We start from the raw sequence: 27,130 nt of genomic DNA, 5'->3' as shown, positions 1-27,130 counted from the left end.
GATCATAAATAATTCAGATCTGTCTGACTATAATAAACAAGGTCCCTCTGCATGGATGATACACAATAACTATTTTCAGGTCTGTTATAAAGTTTTAAGCCACACGTTGCATTGAGCTAGTTGTTTTCTGAGTAAAATGACCCTATAATAATTATTGTCATTTGATCACAGGTGTTCTGGGTTACATCCCTTAATCATAGGTCTGATATTCCAAAAAATATCCATACCATCCCTTCCAGAGGTTTTTAATTTGACCCCTCCTCCTCTCCCAGCACCCCCACCCTCTGGAAAATCCAGTTTAACCTCATGCATGCACTTTCAGGTTAAAAAATTGACATTTTGAGACCCTCTCCCCCCTTGGAATTTCCAGTGATCCTCCCCTCTAGGGTTTAGGTTTGGATGTATTCTGAAACTGCACAATGAAGGGATGACATCTTGACAATTTTTACGTGTCCATATTGCATGCAACAATGTGGTTAGTACACATATTTGTGCCACATCAATGGCCATATTAACAAGAAAGCCTTGGCTCAGGCTGGTCTTGAAACTCTTTCAGCAAGAAGACAATCACTGATGAACAAGTCTTTTTCAAAGATTACAGAACACAGGAATAATAAACTCCATGTTTTACTCCCAGAAAGGAACACCTGTCATTACAATTTGAAGAAGAAACGAAAATTCAACGCTAATTTTAAGACAAATAGATTAAAGAACTCATTCCTTCTTAGTTATGCGCTCAAATTGTAATTTTTGTCATTTTATAGCAGTTTTTTTAACCTTTGTGATTTTTTAAATTTTTTAAATTTTATTGTAAAAAACTATATAATTCAACCCCCGGGTTGCAATTTAGTTTTAATAAAGCATCTATATCTCATCTATCTCAAGGTTGCATTGTACAGTATTTGGTGATTAAAAACTGTTTGTTTTATCTTTCTGATCTACAGGATGCTTTGTCTGTGTTATCCAAATGTTGCAGCCTCATCATTTCATGTGAGGATGATGACTTTCTTGTCACCAAATTTTGCCAACTGATAGTCAATTTACTGTCAAAGCAAAAGGTAACACTTAACTGTAGTTCATGATTAATTTTTTTTTTCTGTGAATATCTTTGGAAATTATTAAAAAGAAGTTAATCAGTGCAAACAGATAAGAACATTCAACACTCATTTAAACAGTTTAAACATTTGTTTCAATATACATTCAACACTTTGTTAAACCAAATGTTTGGAGTGTTTGAGCAGGTCATTCCATATTGAGCAGGTCATTCCATAGTGTAGAAAATGTTGAAAGCTTGTTGAAAGTGTGTTGAATCAAATTCATTTAACAACAATTCAACATTTCATTTTGTTCTCCAAAATTTTGAATGGCATTGAAGTTGTTTGAACACTCTGTTCAACATTTGAAGGGCTGGGAGCATAACCGACTTATGTCGAATTTCAGCTTGTTTTTTGAGTTTGCTCGGATTTGTCCGAATTTTTGCATGTGAACTTCAACTCGATTGAAAAACATTGTTCAGTATTTTTTTCCGCCGATTTGTGTTTCATATTAATGCCATTGGGAATTGTTACCATCTTCTCAAGAAAAATCGATAACATTATAGTCACTATGGATGACCAAAAGGACAATGCATTGAGTATTAATATTTGTATTAAATATAAACTTGTTGTCTTTGAACCACGGCACACGAAAGCGGTCTTTCTCATGGGAGAAACGAAAAGAATTCTGTTACACTTTCATTTGATTGTTACAAACTACTACGTGCGTGACAGGAATGTAAGAAACGCACCTCAGATACAATACGTCATCAAAATGTCCGCAAATTTCTCTCACCACTAAAAAGTCATTTATATATGTTTGTTGGCAATGTTTTACCTTTAGCAGCGTGTAAATGCTTTGTTTATCATTAGATCGCCTTGTTGAAATGCTTTCCTAAAGGTGTTTCACAGAGGAAATCTATTTTCCAACAGTTCTCACCCCATTACGTAAAAATAATTCAAAATTCAATTAGTTTCTTTATTGCGACATGGGTGAGAACTGTTGCCAAATTACTAAGACGCACTTTTGCTGTGATCAAAAGGGGTAGAATAGAAGGGCAACAAATTGGTTTTTCATTGAGAGAAAAGTTTATCTCGAAACAAGCCATTTCCTTTCCTGCAACAAGATTTGAATAAGCGAGAACTGAGGACGAGAACTGTTACGCATTGAAAGAAAACAAGTTCTATGTCACGCACTGCGTGACTTACGGCCTTACTGGGTTTCAAGAGACCGGTCTTTGTATGAAATGCCGTTATTTTCCCTTACGGTTAAGTGAAAAGTTACAACCATGTTGATGAAATAATGTGACAGTGTTGCGTGAAGTTCGTTATGCTACTAGTTGGTTTTATCGCCCCGAAAGGAAAACACAAAATTGGAACTAGCATTTTGCTGAAATCACGCAAATGCTATTTGCGCCACACTTAACCTACGGCTAAAAAGAGTAACTTTCTTGACTTCGTTAATGCACAAAGCGAAATATGCACCATAGGAATTGGCTGACCGAAAGCCGTAACTTACATTCCAATGTTTCCACTTCCCAAATACACACGGTTACCTTACAACAAGAACACGCGGTCCAAGTCTTCTTGACCGACGAGTACGACGTGGACAACATCTCTAACAACATTACCCTTCCAAGCATGTTCACTAGTAAACAAGGAAACCACCACATTCCCCTCCCCCCCCCCCAACTCAATGTTGTTTTCTGGGTCACGAACAGTCTCCTGGCAAGCATCACCTTCCATGTCAACATTGCATAAGGGGGAGGGGGGGAGGGAGAAATAACTGTGGTAGAATTAAGAAGAGAGAAACAATGAGTGAGTGGTTTCTACATCTGTTTTACGTTGTCATTGTATAGGGGGAGGGAGTGGGAGAGAGAAGTAAAGTTCTGTGGTAGAATTAACAAGAGAGAAATAGTAAGCAAGTGGTTTTTGCGCAGTTGGTGTTTGGTTTTCTCAAGGAGTTTTGTACACGATTGTAAAACCGCGAAATGTTTTCAAAACCAGGGAGAGCAAAAATTGGGACAAATCCAAGTGAAATCGAAAACTGGGCTAAAATTCGACATAAGTCGGTTATGCTCTCAGCTCTTCATTTGTCTTAATGTTTGCCCAACGACTGTCAACCTTTGCTGGTCTAATATTAAAATTGTTTATTATAAACGGGCCTTAAAACATTTTCCAAATTAAATAGTGGAGTGCCCAGAAAGCTTTGTTCTATTTTTCCAAAATTATGAATTTGAATTCCCATTACATTGAAATGTTCAAACTAGAGAAATCTTAACTGTTTGTAGAACTCCAGTCTACTTGTTAAACTATTCCAAAAACCTGTTGTATGACTCTGACATATTTGCAGATCCTTCTTGACCAAGAAACATTTAACTGCATTGTTCCTCTCCTTGTAAACTCAATCAACAAGTGTAAAAAGTGGGCCCTGGTGAACCTTCTGAAGGCGTTGGCATCTACACTATATGAAAACGGAGCATTTTGCACAGAGGTAAATACCATGATCAGAAAATGAAAATATTTACTTGCTGTCTGATTGGGAAGGCCAGATGGGAAAATTTTTGGCTCAAGGTCACGGTGTACAGATCGAGCTCAGCGAGGTGACTATTATGCCATCAGTAAGAGCCAAATAATGATTTTCCTGTGTATAATTATACCAATATTTGAAACTATCAATTTTATAGTCAATTCTCCGTGGCAGTAAGCTATGAAATTTTGAATTCACTTTAATGTTTTTTGCTATCCCTGTATAGTTTTAGGTCAACATTTATGGGTTCATTATACATGTATTACACGCACCGAACTAATTTCAAACATAGTCAAATCATAATCATATTATTATTGCAGCAATGGGTTGTGTACATTTCTAGCAGAGCCATACTGTTCTTTCTGGCCCTGTTGATGCTAATGCATACAGGCTTCATGTATAGGGATTTTCTCATTGCTTTGAAAGTACAGTGTATGTCGGGGGGCCATATCCATGGTCATAATAAATTATGATCACTGTCCAATTGACTTGGCTACTTCATACTATCGTGACAACTGATACTGTTTAGACTCAATATCCTTTTGTTTACTCTACCATTCTTGAATTGTAGTTTGTGGACAGTCTTTTGGGTGCAGAAGGTGTACTGGTTAGACTGGGTAAGCGTGAACCACAGGACACTGATGTGCTTTGTACTGCAGTCCAATGTGTGGCAAACATCTGCATGAGGTTAGCATTAGTTAACTTTACGATAACATTATAATACTGTTGGTTAATGTGATGTTATTGTGTAATGAAGTATGCAGGGTTTTTTGTAGAAATTAGATTCTGACCATCCCTTAGACTCTCTGTTCAGAGTTTTTCAGGGGCATTTTTTCAATTAAAGGGGCCCAAGTTATTTCAGCTTCTAATTATTAACAATTTATTATTCCATGAGATTGGGTGCAGGTTGGATATTCATGAGATGATAGATAGCCAACTTAAGGCATGTAGTGCCAAGTTAGCTATAATCATCTCAAGGAACATATAGATACATCTTATTGGATGCTTTTACATATAATATGCACAGATATTTTGTGAGTTGCGTAGTATTTTTTTGAGCCCCGAAGGAGAGAGGAAAATACAAGCAATGAGCAAAATGTCCACGTGTATTATATGTAAAACCATTGAGTAAGAGATTTATTATTCCACTACAAAAAGAGTTTGTTATATTTGGCTTCTCTTTTCTGGTAAGAGTGTTGAAATACACCCGGCATTATCTGTCCATCAGTATATAGCACGTGCGAATGACATTAACAACACAGAAAGACAGTGAAATATCTTTGTCCATATTCGCTCTGTTGTAAACCGGTCAAACCAGGACACTACAGTATCACGGTCTTTATTATTCCACAATTATGTCATTTCACCAAATAAGGTCAAGGGAACGCGCAAAATATAAGACCGTAATTCCCTGTAGTGTCCTGGTTTGAACGGTTTACAACAAAGTGAATACGGACAAAAACATTTTACTGGCTTTCTGCATTGTTTGTAACGTCATTCGCACGCGCCGAAACTGATGGACAGATACAAAACACCGGGTGTGAATCAACACTTTCTAGAAAAGAAAAGCCAAAATATAATTTTTTTGTAGTGGAGTAATAAACCTCTTATTCGTTGGTTTTACATAATACCCGCGGACATTTTGCTCATTGCTCGTATTTTTCATCGCCTCTTCGGGGCTCTGAAAAATACTATGTAACTCACAAAATATCCACGCGTATTATATGTAAAACCATCGAATAAGACATATAACGAAATATTGTGTGTTCTCTTGACCTTATTTGGTGAAATGACATAATAGTGGAACAATAATTACATGTATGTCACTTGGGATTGGGTGAATGCAACATGTAAAATTAAATGTTTACTTATTTTTTTTATCTCTGTTTAGTCCTGTAGGATCACCTGATCCATTGTATATGGAAGATAAATTCCTCACCAACACATTCAACCTTCTTTTGGATCTTCTACAAGGCTCAACTCCAAGACTGCATGGATCAGAAATTGAACATTTCAGGGTCAGTGAGATTTCAATTAGGCTCGATCTCCAGGCATTTTGGGAGTCCGGTATCATTCTCCTCCCAACGGGGCAAGGAATGCAGGCTCCCAAAACGGCTGGAAGTTGAGCCTAGATTTCAATAGGCTTTATTTTATTTTAATAATAATATTTAAAAATTGTGAAATAAAATTATAAAGAGGTATTTATATAATAATATATTATATATTAAGTAACACATTTAAATTTTTTTTTTAAAATTGGCTTGATTGTTACCAATACAAATTAAAATTAATACAGTCGAACCTCCACTAATGGCCACCACTCCACAACGGCCACCTCTCTACAACGGCCACTTTTTTTGTCCCGGTGGACAGTCCATACATTAGCTCTTGTTTAAACCTCTCTACAATGGCCACCTCTCTACAACGGAAACGGCCGCTAAAGTGCGTCCCCAACTGCCAAAATAACCTCTCAACAACGGCCAGTACAGTACTTTTTTGTAAAAACCTTTTTTTATAAACTGATGGAAAACTGATGCAGTAATCGACATTTGTCTCTGGAACATTACGTTTCTGTATCCATTTTAATGATATACGTATTTTTATTGTGTTCCGTTTATATGGTGCAGTAAACATAAATTGTCTACAATAATATTATAATAGCGAATGTTGCCAACCTTGCTCGTTTCGACTTGTAAACATTTTGATTCAAAACATTATTTACGTTTTATTGTGTATGTTATCTATATAATTATATTATTTAAGATTGGATTGCCATTATAGGCTACAGTAAGCATGAACTTGGCACAATAAACATGTTGTACTTCCCGAAAATAAAAGTGTCATATTACACCCCTACCTCCCCATAAAAGCCACCTCTCCACAACGGCCACTTTCTTCTGTCCCCAAGGTGGCCGTTGTGGAGAGGTTCAACTGTATAAAAATGTTCTTTACCGGTAACTTTTTTTTCAGCTTGTCAACACAATCTTGCGTGCTTTCCCTCATGTACTTGTACTTGGTTTTTCAAGACAGCAGCAAAATCTTGGTCCTCTCTTGGCTGCACTGAAGGTAAAACAAGCAAAAAAAAAAATAATTATCCTATGGCCTACAGTCAGCTTAAGTTGATGTTTATCTTTAGTTATTAAAACCTCTTTTATTTTGTTTAGAATTTCATGTTTTGTGGAATGCCTGGCTACAAACCATCATATTCAGAGGGGGATAGCCGCAGGTATCAGGATAAATCAGGTGAGAACCGCCTCATGAGTTCCTTTTTTCCTTTTGCTTTGCAGTGGCCAACAGATGTAGCCAGGGTGGAGAGGGTGGGTCTTCCCCATTGTCTGAAAAAAAAAAAAAAATAAGGACTGGAAGACAAAAATGTTTTTTAAAATTCTGAAACACTAGGCAGCTTTCTTCTTCAGCCGGGCCCTTTTTGTACTCTGGGGCTAGAGTTGGGAAGCCTTCCTAAGTTATAATGTATCCTAAGTATGGTTTTGTAACGATAGCCAATGTTGGCATAACTCTCTTAACATTTTCTTTGATTTTCTTTCCACAGCTATTGAACCTGATGATCTCTCCACTGTCCATCTAAGCACAATACCTCAAAAGGATCGCACCTATGCTGCTCTTAGCAAGAAAAAGAAGAGGCGTCCTAGCAACAAGAAAACTAAACATGCAGCAGGGCCTTCAACCCCAACCCAAATAACCACTGGTAGCTCCTCTGTAGATGCCCTCACTCCAAAGTTTGCCACAGTTAACTCTTCAGTGGATGCGCTTACACCTAAATTTGCCTCACATAGTCCTTCAGTGAATATCCCTTCTCCCAAATTTGCCACACAAAGTTCCTCAATGGATGCTCTCACTCCAAAATTTGCTTCACGTAGTTCTTCAGTGGATGGGCTTACTCCTAAATTTGCCAAATGTAGTTTGGCAGCGGATGCCCCGACTCCAGAATTTGCAGGTCGTATTTCCTTGTTAGAGACGCAAACTTCGAAATGTGCTGCAGATAGTCTCTCAGTGGAACCTGTGACTCCTAAATTCGCTGGACAAAGTCCTGCAATGGATACCACAACCGCTAAATTTATCACACACAGTTCCTCAGTTGATGCACTGACTCCAAAGTTTTCAGCATGCACTTTGAACAGTGCACCAAGAGAATCTGAATCGAGGGGTAATCAGTTTGGTTTGAGTCCAAGACCAAAAAGCAATCCAAGACATACAACGCAATATAAAGGCAGGAGTTTTACTCAAAACAATGACAGTGCGATGGTGGCTGTAAATGCTTCAGAAGGATCAGGGGCTGAATCGTCAGGTTATCATAGTACCTCAAGCTTATCTGCGACAAGTTCAGACTCGGAGTATTCAGATAGTGAGGCAGGGCAGGCTACAAGGCTAAGGTATTGTCCTGGTGTGCTGGATTTTTTAAAATAAATTTCAAAGGCGTTTTTACTAAGCCAAGTTGCTCTGAGGATGCGTTAACTCCTTAAAGTGTATGTGACAGAATTTTTTTGCTTGATGTCCAAGATTTTTTTTCTTTTGCCTTTTTCATGTCCATGATTATACCAGCAAGCAGTGGATTAAACATCAAGGCAACGTTACATAGGAAGTAACGTACACTGACCAAGTAAAGGGCACGTGCAAAAAATCTGGCCAATTTAAGTTGAAACTACTGAAAGTGATCTAAAAATCCTTATAGGCTGGTTATCAGCTGAGCCCTTCAAATGAAAGTTTGACAGAGGTTGAACGCATCCCTGTCTGCAAGAGCAACAAATGAAAGCATTCATGTGTAATTTACTCTAACTGATGCAACTTGAAAGAGCAAATACATATCCTGCATGGTTTGACAACCTGTGAAATAGAGCTACAGGTACACTGTTTTAGCCTATCATTAGTCATTGTGTGACCTATACAAGTCTTGCAGTGGGTACAGAATAGAATAGAGACTGTACACTGTATCTCCATAGGTTGACTTGTAAGATCATTCTGCTACATTACATTGTCTTGTGTTTATAGCAAGACCCAAGTGTTTGTATCCACATGGGGCAAGCTGGCAAAATGTTGGAGACATTGCCCATGATCAGGTGGCATTCTTCCTTGGGGTGTATTTTTCATGGAGAATCAAAGATGACATGAGTGTTTCTTCTCTTTCAGGACAATAATGTCGAAAGTGAGGCTTAATGTGCTTCTTTGTCTCCAGGCTGTTATAAAAGTAAGTCCTTTTTGTGATGCCCTCCATGGGCATCTCAGTAAAATCCTTTATTTCTACTCATTTAGTGAGAATTTAAGCCCGTTGAAGTTGCTCTAGTAGAACATTTATTTTATATTTTGTTGGACAGTCAGTGAGTGTGAAAAAGTTATTGATAATGACTCAGATTTAACCTTTATTTCATTTCTCAAAAAACTGCACAGAATTAAAAAACATATATACAGTGTATTGGGAAATGAACACAGAAAATTACTGTAAAGGCGTGGCAGTACATACACTTTATTGGTTAGGATTTCAGACCCTAGATGTGACTTCTGATTGGAAGATCAGAGGGTCCATGGTTCAAGGATAGAGCAGTCTCTGCATTGTCATGTTATTTCCTGAGACAGGAAATAAACACTTGTGAAAAAGCATCGGGGTAACCCTGTGATGGACTGGTATCCTATCGGGGGGGGGGGGGGGGGAGTAGTAATACTCCTAGTCGCTTCATGCTGGGTATCCTGTGATGTACTGGCATCCCATCCAGGGAGGGGTAGTAATACTCCTTGTCACTTCATGCTGCGTATCCTGTGCTGGACTACTGTAGCATCCCATCCAGGAGGGAGGGAGGTGGGGTAGTAATGCTCCTAGTCTCTTCATGCTGCGTATCCTGTGATGGACTACTGTAGCATCACATCCAGGAGGGAGGGGGGTAGTAATACTCCTAGTCTCTTCATAGTGGGTATCCTGTGATGGACTACTGTAGCATCCCATCCAGGAGGGAGTGAGGGGGGGTAGTAATACTCCTAGTCTCTTCATACTGGGTGTCCTGTGATGGACTACTGTAGCATCCCATCCAGAAGGGAGGAGGGGGGGGGGGGGGTAGTAATACTCCTAGTCTCTTCATACTGGGTATCCTGTGATGGACTAATGTAGCATCCCATCCAGGAGGGAGGGGGGGGGGGGGTAGTAATACTCCTAGTCTCTTCATACTGGGTATGCTGTGATGGACTAGTATCCCATCCAGGAAGGAGTGGTAATACTCAGAGTATCTTCATGCTACAGAAACTGGGTCAAGCTCTAGTTGTGTGGACCATCTTGGCCTGATCTAAAGTGACTTGACCTTTACAGGACAGTGCTGTTTGACAGCATTTTTCGTTTAAATTATCACACAAGCTTAGATTAATGGAGTGCTTACATCATTCTCTTTTAGAACTAATTCTGACATGATCATACTTTTATATTGCCAGAGCACAGACAGGAAGGTGCTGTTTGGTTACTGGTCGTCATTTGTTCCTGATAACACTGTGTCTTCATCTTGGTCTCTTTTCACCACAATTCTTAAAGACCCCACTCCAAAGGTTGGTGAATTGAAACGTTTTCAATGAGTGCAAGGACTGGCTGATAAGCTGCACTTGCAGTCATGAGAAGAGCTGAATGTCAAATGACTTAGAGTACATAGTAGATGTACATTGTATTAAAGCCAGGAAAATGCTAGCTTAAAATGGAAATAACCTGATGTGAATGACATGTTCCATGACTAGTCATTAATAATTTTGTCTAGTGGCATTTCTCAAATGAAGCTGAGCTTTTAGAAAATTAGACATGACAACAAACATAATGTTTGATTCACATTCACCTTAAGAAGTTTTGGGATACATCTAAATGTAATTTATTTACCCACGAGGCATCAAAGAGCTCTAGGAACTCGTTCAAAGGTGTCCGTATGTTCCAGGTTGGATTGGAACTTGGAAATGTTGGTTTTTGTGGAGGGAGTAAAACTGGAGAACCCGGAAAAAAACCCTTGCAGCAAGGACTAGAACCAACAACAAACTCAAGCCACATTATGACGCTGAGTCCGGGAATCAAACCCGGGCAACATTGGCGGGAAGCGAGTGCTCTCACCACTGCACCATCCCTGCTCCCCCTCATGCAATGTTATGTTCAGTTTGTATACAGTGTACATTTATTTATTTTCTGAATTATAGTATCCCCAGTTAGCGCTGCAGTGCTAAATAATTTGACACTTGACTAACTGACATGAAGTGTGGGAAAATGCTTGCAAGCAAATCACAGTTGGTTTTGGTCTTGCTTCTCATTGGTTGAAAACATTGTGCAAATTTTTTCAACCAATCATGAAGGGTAGTAAAATGAAACCAAAGCAAACATGAGATTACTTTCAACACTCAATTGAAAACCGCTAGTTTTTAATTAGCAATAATAAATCATGCAATTGGAACTGGGAGATTTGGACCCAGGAAGACACAAGAATCTTCTTGGAGCTCAGTGAGACTCAGTGCTTAGAAACTCTGGTAAGAGCAAGTGATTGGATGCAGAAAATCTTGAATTCAACTCCTACTGGGGAATCAGCTCTTGCAGTTGTGACAAATTGAACAGAGGCTACATGTAATGCAGGTGAATTTGTCTAATTTTTTTACTTACATTTTGATCAGGGTCGTGCAGGTGGTGTAGCCGTTCTTATGGACTTGTTGGATGGGTCAAGGCAGTTCTTAGTTGCTGCTGAGGATAGGTGTGTACAGATTTCAAAACCACAATTATTAATGTACTTACTGCAGATACGTTAATCAATATTGGAGCACTTAAGGTGGGGGTACACCTGAAAGCCGTTTTCACGTCGCTTAAAATCGGTTTAATGGAAATATCTCGTTTGCATTTCAAGCAATACAAAAACCCTCTGCTCATAGATCACAGATCAATGTTTTGGGGTGTTTTGTAAATTTTTTGGTGATTTTTAGGTATATTTTGGAGGAGACAGTTTTTCTCAAAAGAGCAGTAAAATTTGGAGAAATAAGAAATAGTTAAGATTTGATGTAGTTTAAAAATTAGAATTTGAAGTTTAAAATTGATATATGGACACCTAAACAGTCCCCTACCAACCTGGTGTGCTCTTGGGTTGGGGGCAACTGTCTGTTGGTGTTCCAAAAATAATTTTCTTTCTTTTATCCCTTCTTTTAAACCTCTTAAAATTCCATTCAAATTCACGTTTACCCCCACCTTAAAGGACTAATGAAAATCCACCTTTTTATCCTGAAACAATTCGGCCATATAATATTCAATACTTGTTTTCTGATTGCCTTCTTTGCTCTCAGAGAGCAATATAGCACTTCACCGTCAACTCGTCCGTTTACATCTTTCTCTGTCAAGCTGAGTGGAATTGTTCATGAGCTTCACAGATGTCTCTTGCAAGCATTAATGGCTGAAACGTCTGCTACAACTAAAGCTCAAATACTTAAGGTAACATCCTACTACATTCAGTTTCACATAGAGGATCCATTGTTTGGAATGCTTTTACGCCATATGATCAAGATGTTAACAGTACGAGAGAGTATGTACATGTAAGAAGCATTCAAGCTCGAAGAATGTACACACTGAAAAACCTTGAATTTTACGTTGAATCACCTCAAACATTTGAGACAGGGATGATATTTTTATCATCTGTTAGACTGTTAAGTATTGTTAGTATTAGTGTTATTAGTATAATAAAAGTATTAACTAGTATCACTTTAGTATTAGAACCATATTTTTTTAACACTCTCACTCCCAAGATTTAAAGTGTTTATTCTCATCACTGACTGCCATACATTCCTTTTAATGTTAGTTCTGAGAAGTTGGTGTTACATTAGACAATATCCAGTAGCCAATGGTTTTCTTTATTGTCATTAACTGTCTTTTTGATAATGTATTGACATTGTAACAAGAAATTACGTTATTGATCACTCTTGGGAGTCAAAGGGTTAAGTTGTAACACGACACCACAAGCTATTGATTTGAAACTCACTGTTTATAAATAAAAGTTCATATGGTAATGTTTATGCAGTAAAGTGGCAGATCTGTTCGGGGGGGGGGGGAGGGGGTCCCCCTTTTTGTCAGGGGAATTACAGCTGTACATGTAGGACCAAGTGGGGCCACCGTTATATAAATACAAAAACATTTTTTCTTCCCCTTTGCTCACCTCTTGTTTCAGTGCCTGTCCATACTGGTTCTGAACTCACCTTACAACAGACTGAAGGAAGGTCTTTTGACAAAAGTGGTTCATCAACTCAGGCCTTTATTGGCTATCAAAGGTACTGATTAACATAGACTATGTTCACACTTGGTTCCTGAGCACGCTATCCGAGTGCAATTCTTCCTGGGCACTAATGTGAATGCACCCTTTTATCAAGTATCCACGCCAGAATTCAGTCACGGTGCCCGTGCCCAAGTACAAGGTTGAGACCTTGTATTCGGGTGCTGGAGTAGACAACGGTTCCCTGTGTGGATGCGTTTGGATTTTGCCCAGGCACCAGTGCTTGGGCACCAAGTGTGAACATAACCTTACAGTCCTTTAAAAGAAAAATTTTATTTTATATTATTCTCTGCAAGATGCTCTTCTTTGAAAGCATCTTGTTGTCAAGCATGGAAATTCTGTTGTTTTCTTTTCCTGGATACTGTTAGTCGAGACATGTTAGTCTTTGATAACCTTTCTTGTAAAGGTTTGGTTCTGGGAGAAGGCATATTATACTGACAAGAGTAAGCCAAGTGCAAGCGACTGTAATTTAATCTTCTTGTCTTTTGTGGCCATACTCAACATTTCCAACAGATTTCCCACATAGCACAATAAATTATTATTTCCCTATGGAGCTACTGTGAAAGAGAGAGACTTGTAACAATTTGCTTTCTTAGTAAGACAATAAAAACATTTGAGTCCCCAAAATGGAGTCAAACCAATAACTTCTTCAAACTGATAAGGTGTTCTGTGAGCTTAAAATGGATAGACTCTTGTTAGCTGTGGTTCATTTCTACAAAGGCTCAAATCAAACGTGACATACTCTAGCTGGTACATCCTAGCTTGCAGCCATTGTTGACAAGTTAATTTTGCCTTTGTTCTTTCAATCATCCCACGGGAAGCTTTAAATAACTTTACTGATCCTAACAGTTTTCAGAACATATGTGACATAAACTCAATGAATGACAGTTTATTACAACTTTCCCTGTTTCTCAGTCATCTGAACTTCACACCCAGGGCCCAGTTGTTCAAAGCCCGATTAAGCTAATCCTGGATCAATGTGAACTTTCATTCGAGTTTAATTACTAATCGGTAAAGATTTTCCGAAAGATTTTTGCCCGTCAGTTTTGGCTTAGACTTTTCTTTACCTTTAGCTTGAAATTATAGGCTTTAAACCCACTTTTAAAGAGCGAGATGAAAACCTCGATTAACTTTTAATCGTAGATTAGCGTTAATCGGCTTTCGAACAACCGGGCCCTGGTGTTCAGGATTTCATGGGCTCAACTGTCACCAATGTCTCTGAGGTTTTCTTTGTAGTCCTTTTCTTGTAAAATGCAGACCTCAGTTGTTCAAAGATAGGATATCTCTATCCGGCAGATAAAATTTACTGCAACCAATACATTATATCCGCTGGATAGTGTCTTAAGGCCCGTTTAAACGGTTTCAGCATTTGACCAAGATTCGTTCAACAAAAGTTAAACGGATGTTAGGCACACGATGTTGGATGAACGGAGTGATCAAACGGTTTCAACGCCATGCAACATTTTCAAGAACAAAGGAAATGTTGAATCGATGTTGAATGAAAGTTTAAACCAATTTAAATTTGATTCAACACACTTTCAACAAGCTTTCAACGTTTTTTACGCTTTCAACAATGTTGAACGACCTGTTCAAACGCCTCTGACATTTGGTTCAACAACTATGTTGAACGCGTGTTGAAGCAAATGTTGAAACCGTTTAAAAGGGGCGTTTAGCCTCTAAATTAAGTTATCTGCTCCTTGAACAACTAGGGCCAGATGGATAAGTTTTACAATGTACATTCTGTACATGATTGAGATTCAGATTAATCATCTTTCTCTTTAACAATGTTCTTGTTTCATAACCAGACCCAAACTTACAAACAGCAGTGTTATCCTGTCTAAGGATGGCGGTCTGCATCCACACACCCCTCCCAGAAGTAGTAGAATTGATGAGACTGACATCGGCAGACGTCAACACAGGAAACAGAGGTGTGTCCCAAATCACCTCCTGCAGTACCCCTGAGAGGCAAACACGTCCTCAGACCAGTACAAGTAGCAGTTCAGGTGTGGTAGTACCCGATATCCAAGTACCTTCTGATTCACCGTGGCTGGTAGATTGGTGCGCTAATGCAGCCAATAACCGGGACACTTCCCTGGTGTTGCGTTTGGAAGCATTGCACTTTCTGAGTTCATTTGTGAAGAGCTATGTGTTTTTAGCAAGGTACACAGCTACAAATAATCTTTATTGTTATATACCTAGACTTTCACACAACAAAACGAGCACTGTGATTGGTTGATTCTTGGTCACGTGCTCCTGATCAAATACAAATGTATCCCGACCGGGATACAATTCCGCAGTTGTTGTCCTCTAAGTTGTTTGTTTGTTTGTTTGTTTTGCTGTGATTGTTGAAGGGAAAGTCTAAATATATAACAAAGCACTTAATGTATGATCCCGAGGGAAACTAGTTAGTTTTGTTTTCCCTCGAGTCCTGATGTTTCCCTCGACTTTGTCTCAGGAAACATCAGGACTCTCGGGAAAACAAAACTGTTTCCCTCGGGAGCATACATTAAGTGTATATTATTAAAAACGTGATCATTGGATAATACAATTCAAGGGATTTGATTGGCTTAGCAGCCATGGTATTTGAGCCATTATACGATGCCTCAGAAATAGCGGCCATCATATTGTTTTCCGGGGTGGGTGAGTGGGTGGGTGGGTGGGTGAGTGAGTGAGTGAGTGAGTGAGTGAGTGAGTGAGTGAATGAATGAATGAATGGCGTTATTCATGAACGGTATACACATAGTAAAACATACACTTTATTTATACACGATGTCAAACATTTTACAGTTCTAGCGTTCTTACACGTGAACAGCTAACTTCCGTGTTGAAAAACTAAGAGATAAAACTAAGGATGCTAAGCAACAACAATAAGAATACACGTCTTCGGAAAATGGAAAATGGAAAACGTACGCATTTTTATACGTTCACTACACTTATGTCTAGAAATGCACCTAACCCTGAATTTGGGTTCTTCATACAAAACAGACCTTTTGGTCGTTTTCATATGACTTCATGTTTGACAGAATTATTTGTGTATTAGTAAGAATTAAGGTTAGGGGACACCTTGTGATGTCTATCATACATTTCATGAATCTCATTAGCGTGGATTTCTGGACATATTCTTGACTTTTCATTCAAGTAACACGCAGTAAAAAGTGTCATTTCCCTTCGTTTATGTTATGGCAAGCGAGATACACATTTGCTGCATGGTTAATTCTCGAGGAAAAAGCACGGCATTGGGGTATTACCTGAATGAAAGGTGAAGGTATAAAAAATGCGTACGTTTTGTGTTGCTTAGTTACAGCATATGACAAACTCAACTCCAGCCTCGCTTTCACTCAAAGGCCAGGCCACTAAGAACACGAATGTAAAGTCCGTCACGTCTTCACGTCATCGCTAAAAATCTAAAACTTTTTTTAAAATTTTGTTTTCCCTGCTTTGGATAGCTGAAGGATAAGAAGTTCACGGTCAAGTTTCGTATTGTAAGGGTGGTCCAATGAGGTCACCACGCGAAAATGGAACCTAGACCTACTATATAGACTGCCCGCCTGAATCACCTGGAACTAAGCTGATTATGGCGTTGATGGACTGAGTTTTGTTTTGCTCTGTTTTCTGCGAATTGAATTGCATTCCCCGCGATTAAAGTGCTACGATTATGAACTAATATTCGTCCATGTCTTCTATCAGCAACATCATCTGTGCTGCGGCCTCAGCGATTAATTTGTACGGTTACTATCGTGAGGGATTTTAAGACGCCTTGAGCAACAATTATTCTAAAACCCAGTAAAATACAGAGCAATGTACGGCGTTTTTTTCCCAATTGAAGCTCTATTATTTCTGAAAAATGCATGGTTACCCCCAATTTTCTTTTTGAGTACTAAGTTCTGCTTTCTCTGCATAGTTTTAAACCGCGCAAAAATAGCCCTGTATTAGTAGGCACCACCCATAGGAAACAAGATTATCTCGAGATGATCAGAACGAATGGGCAGCAACAAAAGTAGGCGCCGTCCTTAATATGCATTTTTTATGTTGCAGTTCCAGTGTGGAATGTCTCAGAAGCCTGGCTTGTTTATGCCTGAAGGATAGCGATGTGTCATTAAAACTGAGCGCACTGAAGGTTGAAATATCTTGCCTTTCTTTATACTGAATGTTTTCGCCCCTGTGTCTCTTAAAAATAAGAGGGAAGCTCTGAACAGTCCCATTGTAAAGATATAGGGTCAGTAATTAAAAGATAGTTTAGACGGTGTTTAACAAAACCACGTTCCAGGGCGTTTTCAATTTTGCCACCAATCATATCTAAACATTGTCTGCTGCTGACGGTAGCAAGAAGGCTTGCATCCCAGACTAGAAAACTATTTAGCTACTTAAAATAAAACACTTATAAACAGATTTGGAGGCCCACTGATAGTGTTAAACCGCGGCCTAAGTTAGACTTTGTTTAAATAACTGGCCCATAGGGTGCTATGGATTGACCCTATTCCGGAATAGAAATACATACAATGATGTCAAGAAATCCCTCATGAGAGGTATTTGGAATTCCTGGCGTAGAAAATCGCTCTTAAAAACATGTCCAAAGAAACACCATGTCCTCCCATCCCTGTCATTAGGCCCTTCGTAACTAGGTTATCATGTAATCTACTTTTCACTAAATTATGGGCTATAACTTCAAGATTATCAAAAATGGAGGAAGCATGTTGAAATTAGTAAGTAAGGCCAAGTTTTGAGGTCTTTAAGTGTGAGAATGGTTTTAAATTTTATCATGAATGTTTTGAAAGTTTTAATGATTTGTATGAAAAATGTTGCTGGAGAACAACACCTTGCTTTCCTGCAATTTGTGTGATAACAATCTTTTACATTTTGTTTTTAAAAAATCCAAAACATCGTCAAAGCGTGCCTCTTAAATGTCATGGCTTACAAACTCACCTAGAGTCTTTTTGTTAATTTTGTCATGGTTTTCCATTTCCAACATTCTTCAAGTTGTAGCTCATTATTATAGAAAAAACGTGTTTGTGAAAACTAGCTCGTCTGATCGCAGTGGTTAAGGGCCTCACTATTGGTTTTTCTCTAGGTTCTGTAGTTGCTTCCAAACAGAAATTTTATTTGTAAGTCCTAATTTGATCGGGAATCAAAGGACTACAGCCTTGTCTATTTATTTTGTACATAAAATATCAACAACAACAACAATCTTTATTTTTCTTAATTTTAACTATTTACAGTTGGTTCAACTCGGACTGTACTGATATAACCTACGCCATGAATCTGATTCTAATGAAACTACAATATTTTTTTATCTCCAAGAGTTGACAGGTTCAGTATTTAACGTGCCTAATTATTAATAACTCATCGCGTCTTCATTTTGCTTTTTTGTCTAGTTACTCGAGGAGCTTGGTCGTGCTCTTAACAGTGAGATTTCAAATAACCAGTCCGACCGAAATGCAATTTCTAAAGAACAGGTAAGAAAAACATGATAATTTCCATCACCCTGCACATTGTCTCCATAAGATGCTCTGAAGCTTTACAGTGAAAACTTTCCTCTCTTTTTTTCCCTTTTCATTTTTTTGTTTCTAATCTTTCATTGTGTTTGTTCAGGTGTTGTATTTCTGGCAGCAGCTGTTAGGCGGTCCGCTGACCAAGATCTTACAAGACGGCACCTCCGTGTCTGGCCCATTATGCTGTGCGGCCGTTGACTGTTTGTCAAACGTTGGAGCCATTATCTTTAACGAACTGCCTGTGAGTTAGTTTACAGTATTTTTGGATGGTAACGCAGTACTTCTGCCACAATTCCCACTCCCTATATCTTCAAGTTTTTTTCCCTGTAAAGCTTGTAGAAAGATGGTTTGGGATTACCTCCCTGGAGTGCTGATTCTATTTGAGCTTCCCTCGATTTTTTGGAAGATTTATTAATTTCTGTAATTGATGTATATCGTTTAAATTTATGAAAAGTCGTTAAGTCAATTTAAAGAAGGCAAATTTCGTGTCCTATTCTTTGAGATATTTATGTAAACATAAATAATTCATATCAAGCATACGAAACAAAGGATTCGTTCACAATTCATGAGCCAAGCCAAACGGTATTTTGTTAAGGAGTAATTTTACGTGGACTAAACAAACAAGAGACCGATTTGTTGTTTTTGTTGTTGTTGTTGTTGTTGTTGTTCTTAAGCGTTCCTTTGCTTTGTTGTTCTTGTAGATAAACCAGCGTATTCTATGCATAACGCTTCTCCTGGGTTTGTCAGATGATGAAGACAAAAATCTCAAGGTGAATACAAGACTTCTTCAATCGTTCTTTATCCTACTTGCTCGCCCCACAAATACACCTTGTGGTGGAGTCATGATGCTTAAGCGTTCTCAAGATGTTGACAACTACTTTTGGCATACACTACTTTAAAGTGCCCCTAACCCTTCAATTTGTTTTCTTTTGGTAGATTTCCATATCTTTCAAGAACTCATTTTCGAAAAATTTTTTGAGAAATATTGAATCCTTTTTTTTACGAGCGCTAGAAGTGAAGGCAGTCTTGTCAACATTTTCACCTATCATTCGCATTAGTCCCCCACTCGGCCAAATATGGAGCGTGACGTAAGAACAGGACATCGTGCATAAATATCCGAAGATTCGCGGTAATGCTTCAATTGTAAACAGAGAAAATGGTTGAAAAATGTGCGGTTTTTAGATGCAGCAACTCTCGAAATGTAGAGAAAGGAATCAGCATGCATAAGATTCCTTCTGAATCCTTCTGGTGTATTTTCTTACGTCACAGCTAAGAAAGTGTCAAATATCGGACGCTTCTCATTGGCTCGTTCCTAATGAGCCCACGAGACAAAAATTTGTCCAGCGGGGCTTAAAGCGCGCAAAATTTAAAAATTTCAGTCACTTTTAGCGCTCGTAAAATAAAAAGGATTCAATATTCCTAAAAAAATTTTTCGAAAATGAGTTCTTCACAGATATAGAAATCTACCAAAAGAAAACAAATTGAAGGGTTAGGGGCACTTTAAATACTGCACTGCTTTATAGGGGAAGTATCACGGGAATTTGCTGTTTTATCAAAAACTCCAAAACGTTTTTTTATCAACGGAAACCTTTCTTTACACTGCAGTCTGGTTCTCCACAGTAAGGGAAGCCCATGTAGAGTGACAATGGGCGTTGAGACAATATCACGCTCACTTTGCAACTAACACATCCTTTCGTTGTTGTTTGTTCTAGGCGTCTTCGGTTCGTGCCCTTGGCGTGTTTGTTCTGTACCCGTGCCTTAGAGAAGACGTGCTGTTTGTAGCAGACACCGCCAATAAAGTGCTTGCTGCCATGACAGACCCTAGGCTTATGGTCAGGATGAGGGCGGCCTGGTCGCTAGCCAATCTCAGTGATTCCTTGGTGACTAATATGTGAGTAAGAGAACAGTAATAGTCCCTTCTCCAAAATGGCGGACGAAAATTCAAATAAGTTAAAATTTAAAACGTATACCAGCACTAGAAAGAGCACTTTTACTTTAGTAACCCTGTAAAGTTTCAGCATATCAGGTATAATATCAGCTGAGAAAGTGTAAGTTGAAAAATGCAAAATTTACAGACGTTTGTATAACTGGGGGTATGACGTATAACCCCAGTCATACAAACGTCTGTAAATTTGTCAAATTTCATCTTAAATTTCCTAAGCTGATATATCACCTAATACGCTGAAACTTTGCAAGGTTACTAAAGTAAAGGTGCTCTTTTCAGTGCCGGTATCAGTTTTTCATTCAGTTGAATTTAACTCATTCAAATCTGTTGCCGCCATTTTGGAGAAGGGTCTATTGGTGAATCTTGCCGGGCCCCCGGTGTCATTGTCTCCTGTTATCTGGGTGCTCCCAAAGCTAATAACAGTTGGGTAGGAGACTATAGGGAACTTAAGCAACGGCCACGGCCACGGCAGAGGGAACGCCACAAAACAAAAGGAAATGAGGAAAAGCAATCGCTCTGCACGTGCGTTTACATTTTGGTACATTAGTTCGCCGTCATCAGAAAAACAACAACGTGAAATGACCAAATTCAAGGTTTTTGTAGAGAACGTGAACACGCGACGGTGAATTTTTCTTCTCCTTCCTTACTTGAACGCCGTTCCTATCAATTTAGTTCCCGAATACTTCGCCCACGTTGTACAAGTTGAACAAATTAGAATAATTGCGAAGTCGTACAGGTAACGCGAACTTATATTTACAAGTGACGTTTTCGTTGGCGTTGCCGTATGGGGGAGGTGTAAGGTTAAGTCGCTCTCGAACCTAAGTTGCGTATGGCCAACATGACTCGAGCTTAACTCAGTTTCTGTAGCATAAAGCAACTATGAATATTGCTACTCCCCCTGGAAGGAGTGTCACTGGTACCCATTTTTACCCCTGGGTGAAGAGAGACAGTGTGGAGCAAAGTACATTGTGTTAGAAAGCAGCACAGTAATACAGAGACCAGCCTTGCTTCGAACCACCGACCCTCTGATAGAAAGTCCGACACACCGGCCCCTTCTAAGGTGGAGTGTGGAGGGGGGGGGGGGGGGAGGAGGAGGAGGCAAAATTATCGAGGGATCAAACAAATTCCGGGAACTTTTTCAACACACCTTCAATCCCCCCAGTTCGTGTGATGAAACAAAAATACTCCAGTCATGAAATTGTGAATCCACCTACCCAGGTGGATTTCTTAATTACTGGGAAAGGTAAATGCTTTCAGACGAAACCAAAGGTGTGTAGCCCGATAAAGTTTGGCACCTGAGATTTGTTTGAAATGGTACAAACCAGGAATCACACTAAAGACTTTGTTCTCTTACAAGAGATATGCAAGACCTTTATTTGTAGCCTTTGTAATGGTGAAGCTGATTACAATACTCTTGGCCTCTTAACCTTACCACATACAAACTTTTACCACAATGGCATCCCTTTGTTATAGACAAACACAGTAAAATATCCCTTACACTTCTAGACTACGAACAGTCGCCTATTTTTCTTAGGGATAGTAAAGCGTGTGAACCACGCAAGCGCGCGCGAAAACTGCTTTCCTTCACGCGTGGCATCTCCTTCGCTTCCTCATAGTCTACTACCTTACTCTTATAGCCCGACTATTGGCAGTAATCTTTTTGTTATAATTTCTGCCACGAATTTCTCCTCTTTTTTTGTAACCCTTTCTAACACTTGGTTATAATTGATATCCTTTGGGTTTAAAGGCTAATGTTTTTACTAAAGTACAAGAACAAAGAGCGAAATTGCAATTGAACTCGACAAATTGCCATCTAGAAATCTCCGCATGGACCGTAAAAAGCTGAACTAACTTGACCCTTGGCTAGCGTTATTAAGCAAATACGTTCACACGAGTAAAGAAAAATCTAAGGGTGCGTTTTTTTGGGAGAATCCAAAAACGGATTTGTGATCTCAGATCATTCGGATCACGGTGCATCAAAGGAACCGACGAATCCTTCTCCAGAGTGGATTCGTCGGTTCCTTTGATGCACCGTGATCCGAATGATCTGAGATCACAAATGCGTTTTTGGATTCCCCCACAAAAACGCACCCCATGTTAAAGGTCGCGTTTAGATGAAAATCCGTGAAGCGTTTCAGTCATAATCTCCGTAGAGCCCGAAAAACTCAATGGGCTTCTCCTTCGGGGTACACTCCGGTTTGGTTGGAGTTCCAAAGGTATCGATCTTAGGTCCTTCTTTCGAAGGCATGATGAGCACCCCGTCATAAGACCCCATAGAAGGGTCCTCATCAAAGTAGTTGAAGGGCTTCAATTGAAAGCTGGCGACGCTCCCTGGTGTGGCTGTATTGGGGATGTCCTCTGAATGCGGAATATGCATCATGCCCATGGTTACCCAGGCGACCATATCCTCGTTGTCGATGTTCTCGTTATTCACGTACTCGGTGAAGTCCACCACAGGATCGACCATGTCCTGTTGATTGTAAATGGAGGTGCTCTTCTCCTCTTTTTCTTTCCTCTTTGTCACAGTCATCTGATTCAGTGACCATCCCGCTCCCTTCACCACCGGCCAGGTCTCCGGGTACATCTGCTTCATCATGTCCCGGATGTGCAAGCGGTAGCCCCGATGCACGTCGTACTTGTTCTTCTTGTTCTTGTTGAAGAAGTTCAAGTAGGTGGGTGTATTGAAATTGTAATGGTACACCGCATCGTCCTCCGTCGTACGCACACGGCGCTCGATAATTTTCTGCACGTGGTAATCGTTAGGGAACCACGGATTCGTGAAGTTCTGAAGTTTGACTTCAACGGTTTCGTACGAGTGTTTTGTTCCCAGGATGTCGATGTCGACTTTGTAGTTAAAGATGTGGTCATGAATGCTCCCTGCCAACTGTTCATGGACCTGATTCGAGTAGGGTTCCTCGTCTACTGTGTAGAGAGTCGCCTGTGGATATCCGCTTGCGGAGGTCCGTACTTCCAGGATGCCGTTGGGATAGAAGATGTAATCGAAGACATAATCGTAGTTGTAGGTCGTTGCTGCTGTTCGGAGTATTAGCGCACTGCCGGGCATTCCGCCATAGAAGTTGTATCCCCCCTTAAAGTTGGTATCGTAGTGTCTCCGCAGGGGGACACCCATGTCCTGTTCAAACAAGCAGATCGCATTCTTGTACTTAGCTGGGTAACTTCGACCAACAAAGTGAAGCACGTCAAAGAAGGTGGCTGTGTTGGGACAGTCGACTCCCTGCACGAGTTCAAAGGTCATGGAACCCATGTTCCAGGCGGCATCAAGGTAGTTCGTGTGCAACGGTTTGGGGCTCCATCCCGAATAAAACGCCTCGGCCTCTTGAACGCTCAGTTCGTAGACAATCCTTTCACCTTTGAACTGGATGTCAAAGATCTGGATACCGGAAGAGGTGCGTGACCGGAAGTCAAAACTCCAGCCCATGTACGCCACGTGGTGGTCGCTGACCGTGTAGCGTTTACCGTCTGGTTCGAAGACGCGCGGGTTTCTCAGCGGCTTTTTGGGTTGCGGATCTCCGCGGCGTTTATACGTAGAGAAGAGCCCTTTGTCTGCAGGTGCAGGAAACGTCATCTTAGATCCAGCATCATAGGCTATCATGAGGTCCTCCACATTATTGTACGTCTTGTTGTTGTAGTAAATTTTCTCCACTTGCCACTTTGAGGGGTCATTTCCGCCTGTGTCCAACAGAACTTCAAACCCGACGGGGTGGATGTAGAATCCGATCATGTCCCTCATAAACCACGTCCATTGCTTACGCTGATTTGCTTTGAACGTACTCGGAGCTGAAATTCCCCAGGTCAAGCAGCGATCCGTGCAGTTCCAGAACGTGTACCCGTCAAAACTCTCGTCCAGCAGACGGTAAGCGTGTTTTGTCACGTTACGTAACAAAGTGTCCATTAAAGCGAGCTCTTTGACATCTGCGAACCGTGTGTTGAAGGGAATCGGGTATTTCTGGCCCGGCCCAGTTGTTTCGTTAACCGTATTAGGGCTTTTTGCAGGGCTCACCAGGTACTCTCGCACGACTGGATTGGCCTCCCCTCCCCGATAAATGACCACACGAGCGGAACGCTCAGGCTTGGGGCCGTTGTTGTCGATGAAATGAAGCGCTTTGTCTTTGGGCGGCTGCTGCAGCTCAATTAAGTAAATATAGTTGTCGTTAATTTGCGCTTTCTCGAAGGGTGTGACATTCAAAGACGACTTAGACAAGATGTAGTCCCTCACAGCAGTGATTTCTTCCTTGGATAAATCGTTGTACATACCTGCCGAGCGTCCTGGGGAAGGTTCCAGTTGTGTGCTTTCTGGGCAAGCACCGACAACGCCATTCGAGCTGGCGTCGTTTTCGACGGCTTCGCTTTTGTCCTTTGTAGCGACCACTATCAACGCTATTAGCAGAGCCAGGGACAGTAAAGCGAAAACGGCAACCAGGATTTTCAATATGAAATTGGTTTTGTCTCCCTTAGTAGCCATTCTCGTGAATCGCTTTTGAGATCGAGTGTTTTGCTTTCGAAAGTGTGCGTAACTAACAAAGGGCCCAAAAAAATATTGACATAAATACCCTAGTGTATATCCTATAATGATTTTAAAGTTGTCAAAAAACATTTGCCGTATTTCCTGATTTCACCCAGCGTCAAATTAACATATGACCTCGAGAAAATTAATCGCTTCCTGAGAAAGTCAGTTCATTCAGCTTTGGTTGGTGCGGTTTTTGCCTGTTTTTCGCTGCTTTTGTCAACTCCAAGAGCAATAAAAGTTTTTAATCTTTGGATAAAATCCTATTTATAGTATGAAGCGTCACTACTGAACTTGAACGGACAGTGTGATGTGAGCATAACTTTCTTCCGAAACAAAGCTGGTTATTGTATGAGGAAGGAACCCTGGACCCCGTTTGCGGTAGCCAATAAACTGAATTTTTTGTTTTTGTTTGTTTGTCTTTTTGTTGTGTTGGACAAATCTTTCGCGCGATGCTGTTGCAATGTTCTATAGAGCTGCTTAAGGTGGCTCTAACTTTTGAGTCTGTTGATAAAGCCCTATTTGTTCAAAATGTTTCCTTTCCGGTTGTGCTTTTCGCTTTTTGGTCAACAGAAGTTGAAATTCAATCATACTACATCAAAATTTGATAGATGTAGAACATTAAATCGTTTGTCAAATTTTATATTTAGCCAATGCAAAGGCCGCTTTTTTGTTGTGTGTTTTCATAATATATAGCTCAGCTCGGCATGATCTGACAACCACTTAGCATGTATAGCACGTATTATGCCCAGTTTCAGGTGACGTCATCCAATTCTGAAAACAAAAACCTTGAAGCCTTCTGAAGTTTTATCTCCTTCAGTCCTAAGAGGAACTGAAAAATCTCTTCTTACAAGTTTTCAGCCTGTTAGGGTCCTTCACTTTGAAAATCGAAAATTGTTTTTGTGCCGACGTGACATTATGATGACTTCCGTGTCACAGCTGTCTCATTTATATATACGTATATACTAGTTATTGAAAGTGGGTGCTGGCGAAGGGGGATAAAGTTGTGGGGATTTAATTAAATAGTGAGTGGGTCGACTTTGAGGGTAGGGAGAGTAGGTTTCAGTTGAATGAGTTGTAAAAATCATGACTACAGCAAGCATTGGTTTTGAAAATGGGTCATGGCAGGTTTAGTGATTTGTATACCCCACATTGGGGAAGAAATGTTGAAAACGCTTCTTTTTTGTGGGATGGGGGTGTTGGTGAAGTGGACGGATCAGCCGCCTCAAACGGCACAGATTTTGAATTATTTGCCTCCACGAGCAAAGAACTCGAGTGAAAGTGCAACGAGTCGTTTGATTTCACTGATTTCAGAGTGAAGCAATTATCTGATTTCACAGTTGCACAGTTCGCTTCGACGAGCGATCGACATGTTTTCAATGCTTTTGCCTCAACGGACACACTTACGGAGCGAAAGAGCATGACTCAACGGTCGAATTATCCTGCGCAAACTCCACAGATTTTGAATGATTGGGCTCCACGGGCGAAGAACTCGTGTGAAAGTACAACGAGTCCTTTGATTTCACAGTTGAGTGGTTCGCAGATTTTGAATTATTAGCCTCCACGGTATTTTTTTCTATTTGCTGTCTTTATTTGCTTCTGTAATCATTCATCAAGGTCACGAACGGAAAGAGATCAATTTGCGTTTGGCTGCTTTTATAGATCCACCGCTTGAGAATTGAGATCACTTTCCACGGGAAAATTTTACCACGATCTTACGCACAGACGGTTTCGAGGCGCAGTAGACTTTGCCATAAAACAAATAGGTAAGTATTTCTAAATATTTTTATTTGCTAGATGTCTTCATTTGCTCGTGAATATTCATCAAGGTCAAGAAACGGATCAATGATGAATCCCGTGGAAAGTGATATCTTTCCGTTCGTGACCTTGATGAATGATTACAAAAGCAAACGTCAACTGCACCTCGTAACCGAAAGCGTCTGACAGCGTGCGATTCTCAAGTGCAAAGTGAGGTGTGTATCCCGGATTATATGTCAGCCATGTGATTTGCGCATGATTGTCGTCTCAACCATCCCGGATAATGCTCTACTGCGCAAGCTTCGAGTCTTGCATCCGACAAAATTTTGGATTTTTTCCCCTATTGACAAGAATAGTGTGCTGTCTCGCTAACGCTCGCCAGCAATTAAAAAAAAACGCAACTTCTCCGGCGATTGGTGGCGGTCTAAGCAGTTTAAGCACCTGGAAACAGATGTTGATGTGGATATGCAATAATTTACGAAAAAGTGGATTCCACATGTTTTCTTTGGAAACGTTAATTCATGAAAAGACTTGGAAAAAGAAAAGCCAATATTTTTTCTGCTAGAAATCACTTGATATTTTC

At 40.0% G+C, this 27,130-nt stretch overlaps 2 protein-coding genes across 2 annotated transcripts in view; one reads left to right on the top strand and one right to left on the bottom strand.

Annotated features, from left to right (window-relative positions):
* LOC146466030 (HEAT repeat-containing protein 6-like) overlaps window positions 1–27,130 on the top strand; it is a 95,190-nt gene that overhangs the window by 1,110 nt on the left and 66,950 nt on the right. The window contains exons 2-19 of the mRNA XM_085127818.1: window positions 945–1,058; window positions 3,388–3,528; window positions 4,136–4,251; window positions 5,456–5,582; window positions 6,535–6,630; window positions 6,729–6,807; window positions 7,115–7,955; window positions 8,710–8,767; window positions 9,994–10,104; window positions 11,197–11,273; window positions 11,854–11,998; window positions 12,729–12,828; window positions 14,636–14,990; window positions 16,866–16,947; window positions 18,203–18,283; window positions 18,420–18,560; window positions 19,021–19,089; window positions 20,032–20,210. Coding sequence (XP_084983944.1) covers window positions 945–1,058; window positions 3,388–3,528; window positions 4,136–4,251; window positions 5,456–5,582; window positions 6,535–6,630; window positions 6,729–6,807; window positions 7,115–7,955; window positions 8,710–8,767; window positions 9,994–10,104; window positions 11,197–11,273; window positions 11,854–11,998; window positions 12,729–12,828; window positions 14,636–14,990; window positions 16,866–16,947; window positions 18,203–18,283; window positions 18,420–18,560; window positions 19,021–19,089; window positions 20,032–20,210 — 2,912 coding nt within the window. The remainder of the gene's footprint in view (window positions 1–944; window positions 1,059–3,387; window positions 3,529–4,135; window positions 4,252–5,455; window positions 5,583–6,534; window positions 6,631–6,728; window positions 6,808–7,114; window positions 7,956–8,709; window positions 8,768–9,993; window positions 10,105–11,196; window positions 11,274–11,853; window positions 11,999–12,728; window positions 12,829–14,635; window positions 14,991–16,865; window positions 16,948–18,202; window positions 18,284–18,419; window positions 18,561–19,020; window positions 19,090–20,031; window positions 20,211–27,130) is intronic.
* Window positions 21,603–24,824, bottom strand: LOC146466041 (diamine oxidase [copper-containing]-like). The gene is made up of 2 exons (XM_085127873.1): window positions 22,356–24,824; window positions 21,603–22,170 (listed from the first exon to the last, which is right to left on the bottom strand). The coding sequence occupies exon 1, from the start codon at window positions 24,745–24,747 to the stop codon at window positions 22,399–22,401; it is 2,349 nt and encodes a 782-aa protein (XP_084983999.1). The 5' UTR covers window positions 24,748–24,824; the 3' UTR covers window positions 21,603–22,170; window positions 22,356–22,398.

Source organism: Pavona decussata, unplaced genomic scaffold, assembly GCF_977016875.1.
Source record: "Pavona decussata unplaced genomic scaffold, jaPavDecu1.1 SCAFFOLD_154, whole genome shotgun sequence".
In the NCBI taxonomy this organism is placed as follows: domain Eukaryota; kingdom Metazoa; phylum Cnidaria; class Anthozoa; order Scleractinia; family Agariciidae; genus Pavona; species Pavona decussata.
This window is presented reverse-complemented; position numbering and strand designations above follow the sequence as displayed.

What these genes read in the sequence shown, in the direction of transcription:
- LOC146466041 (XM_085127873.1), bottom strand. Translation starts at nt 24,747, where the DNA reads ATGGCTACTAAGGGAGACAAAACCAATTTCATATTGAAAATCCTGGTT.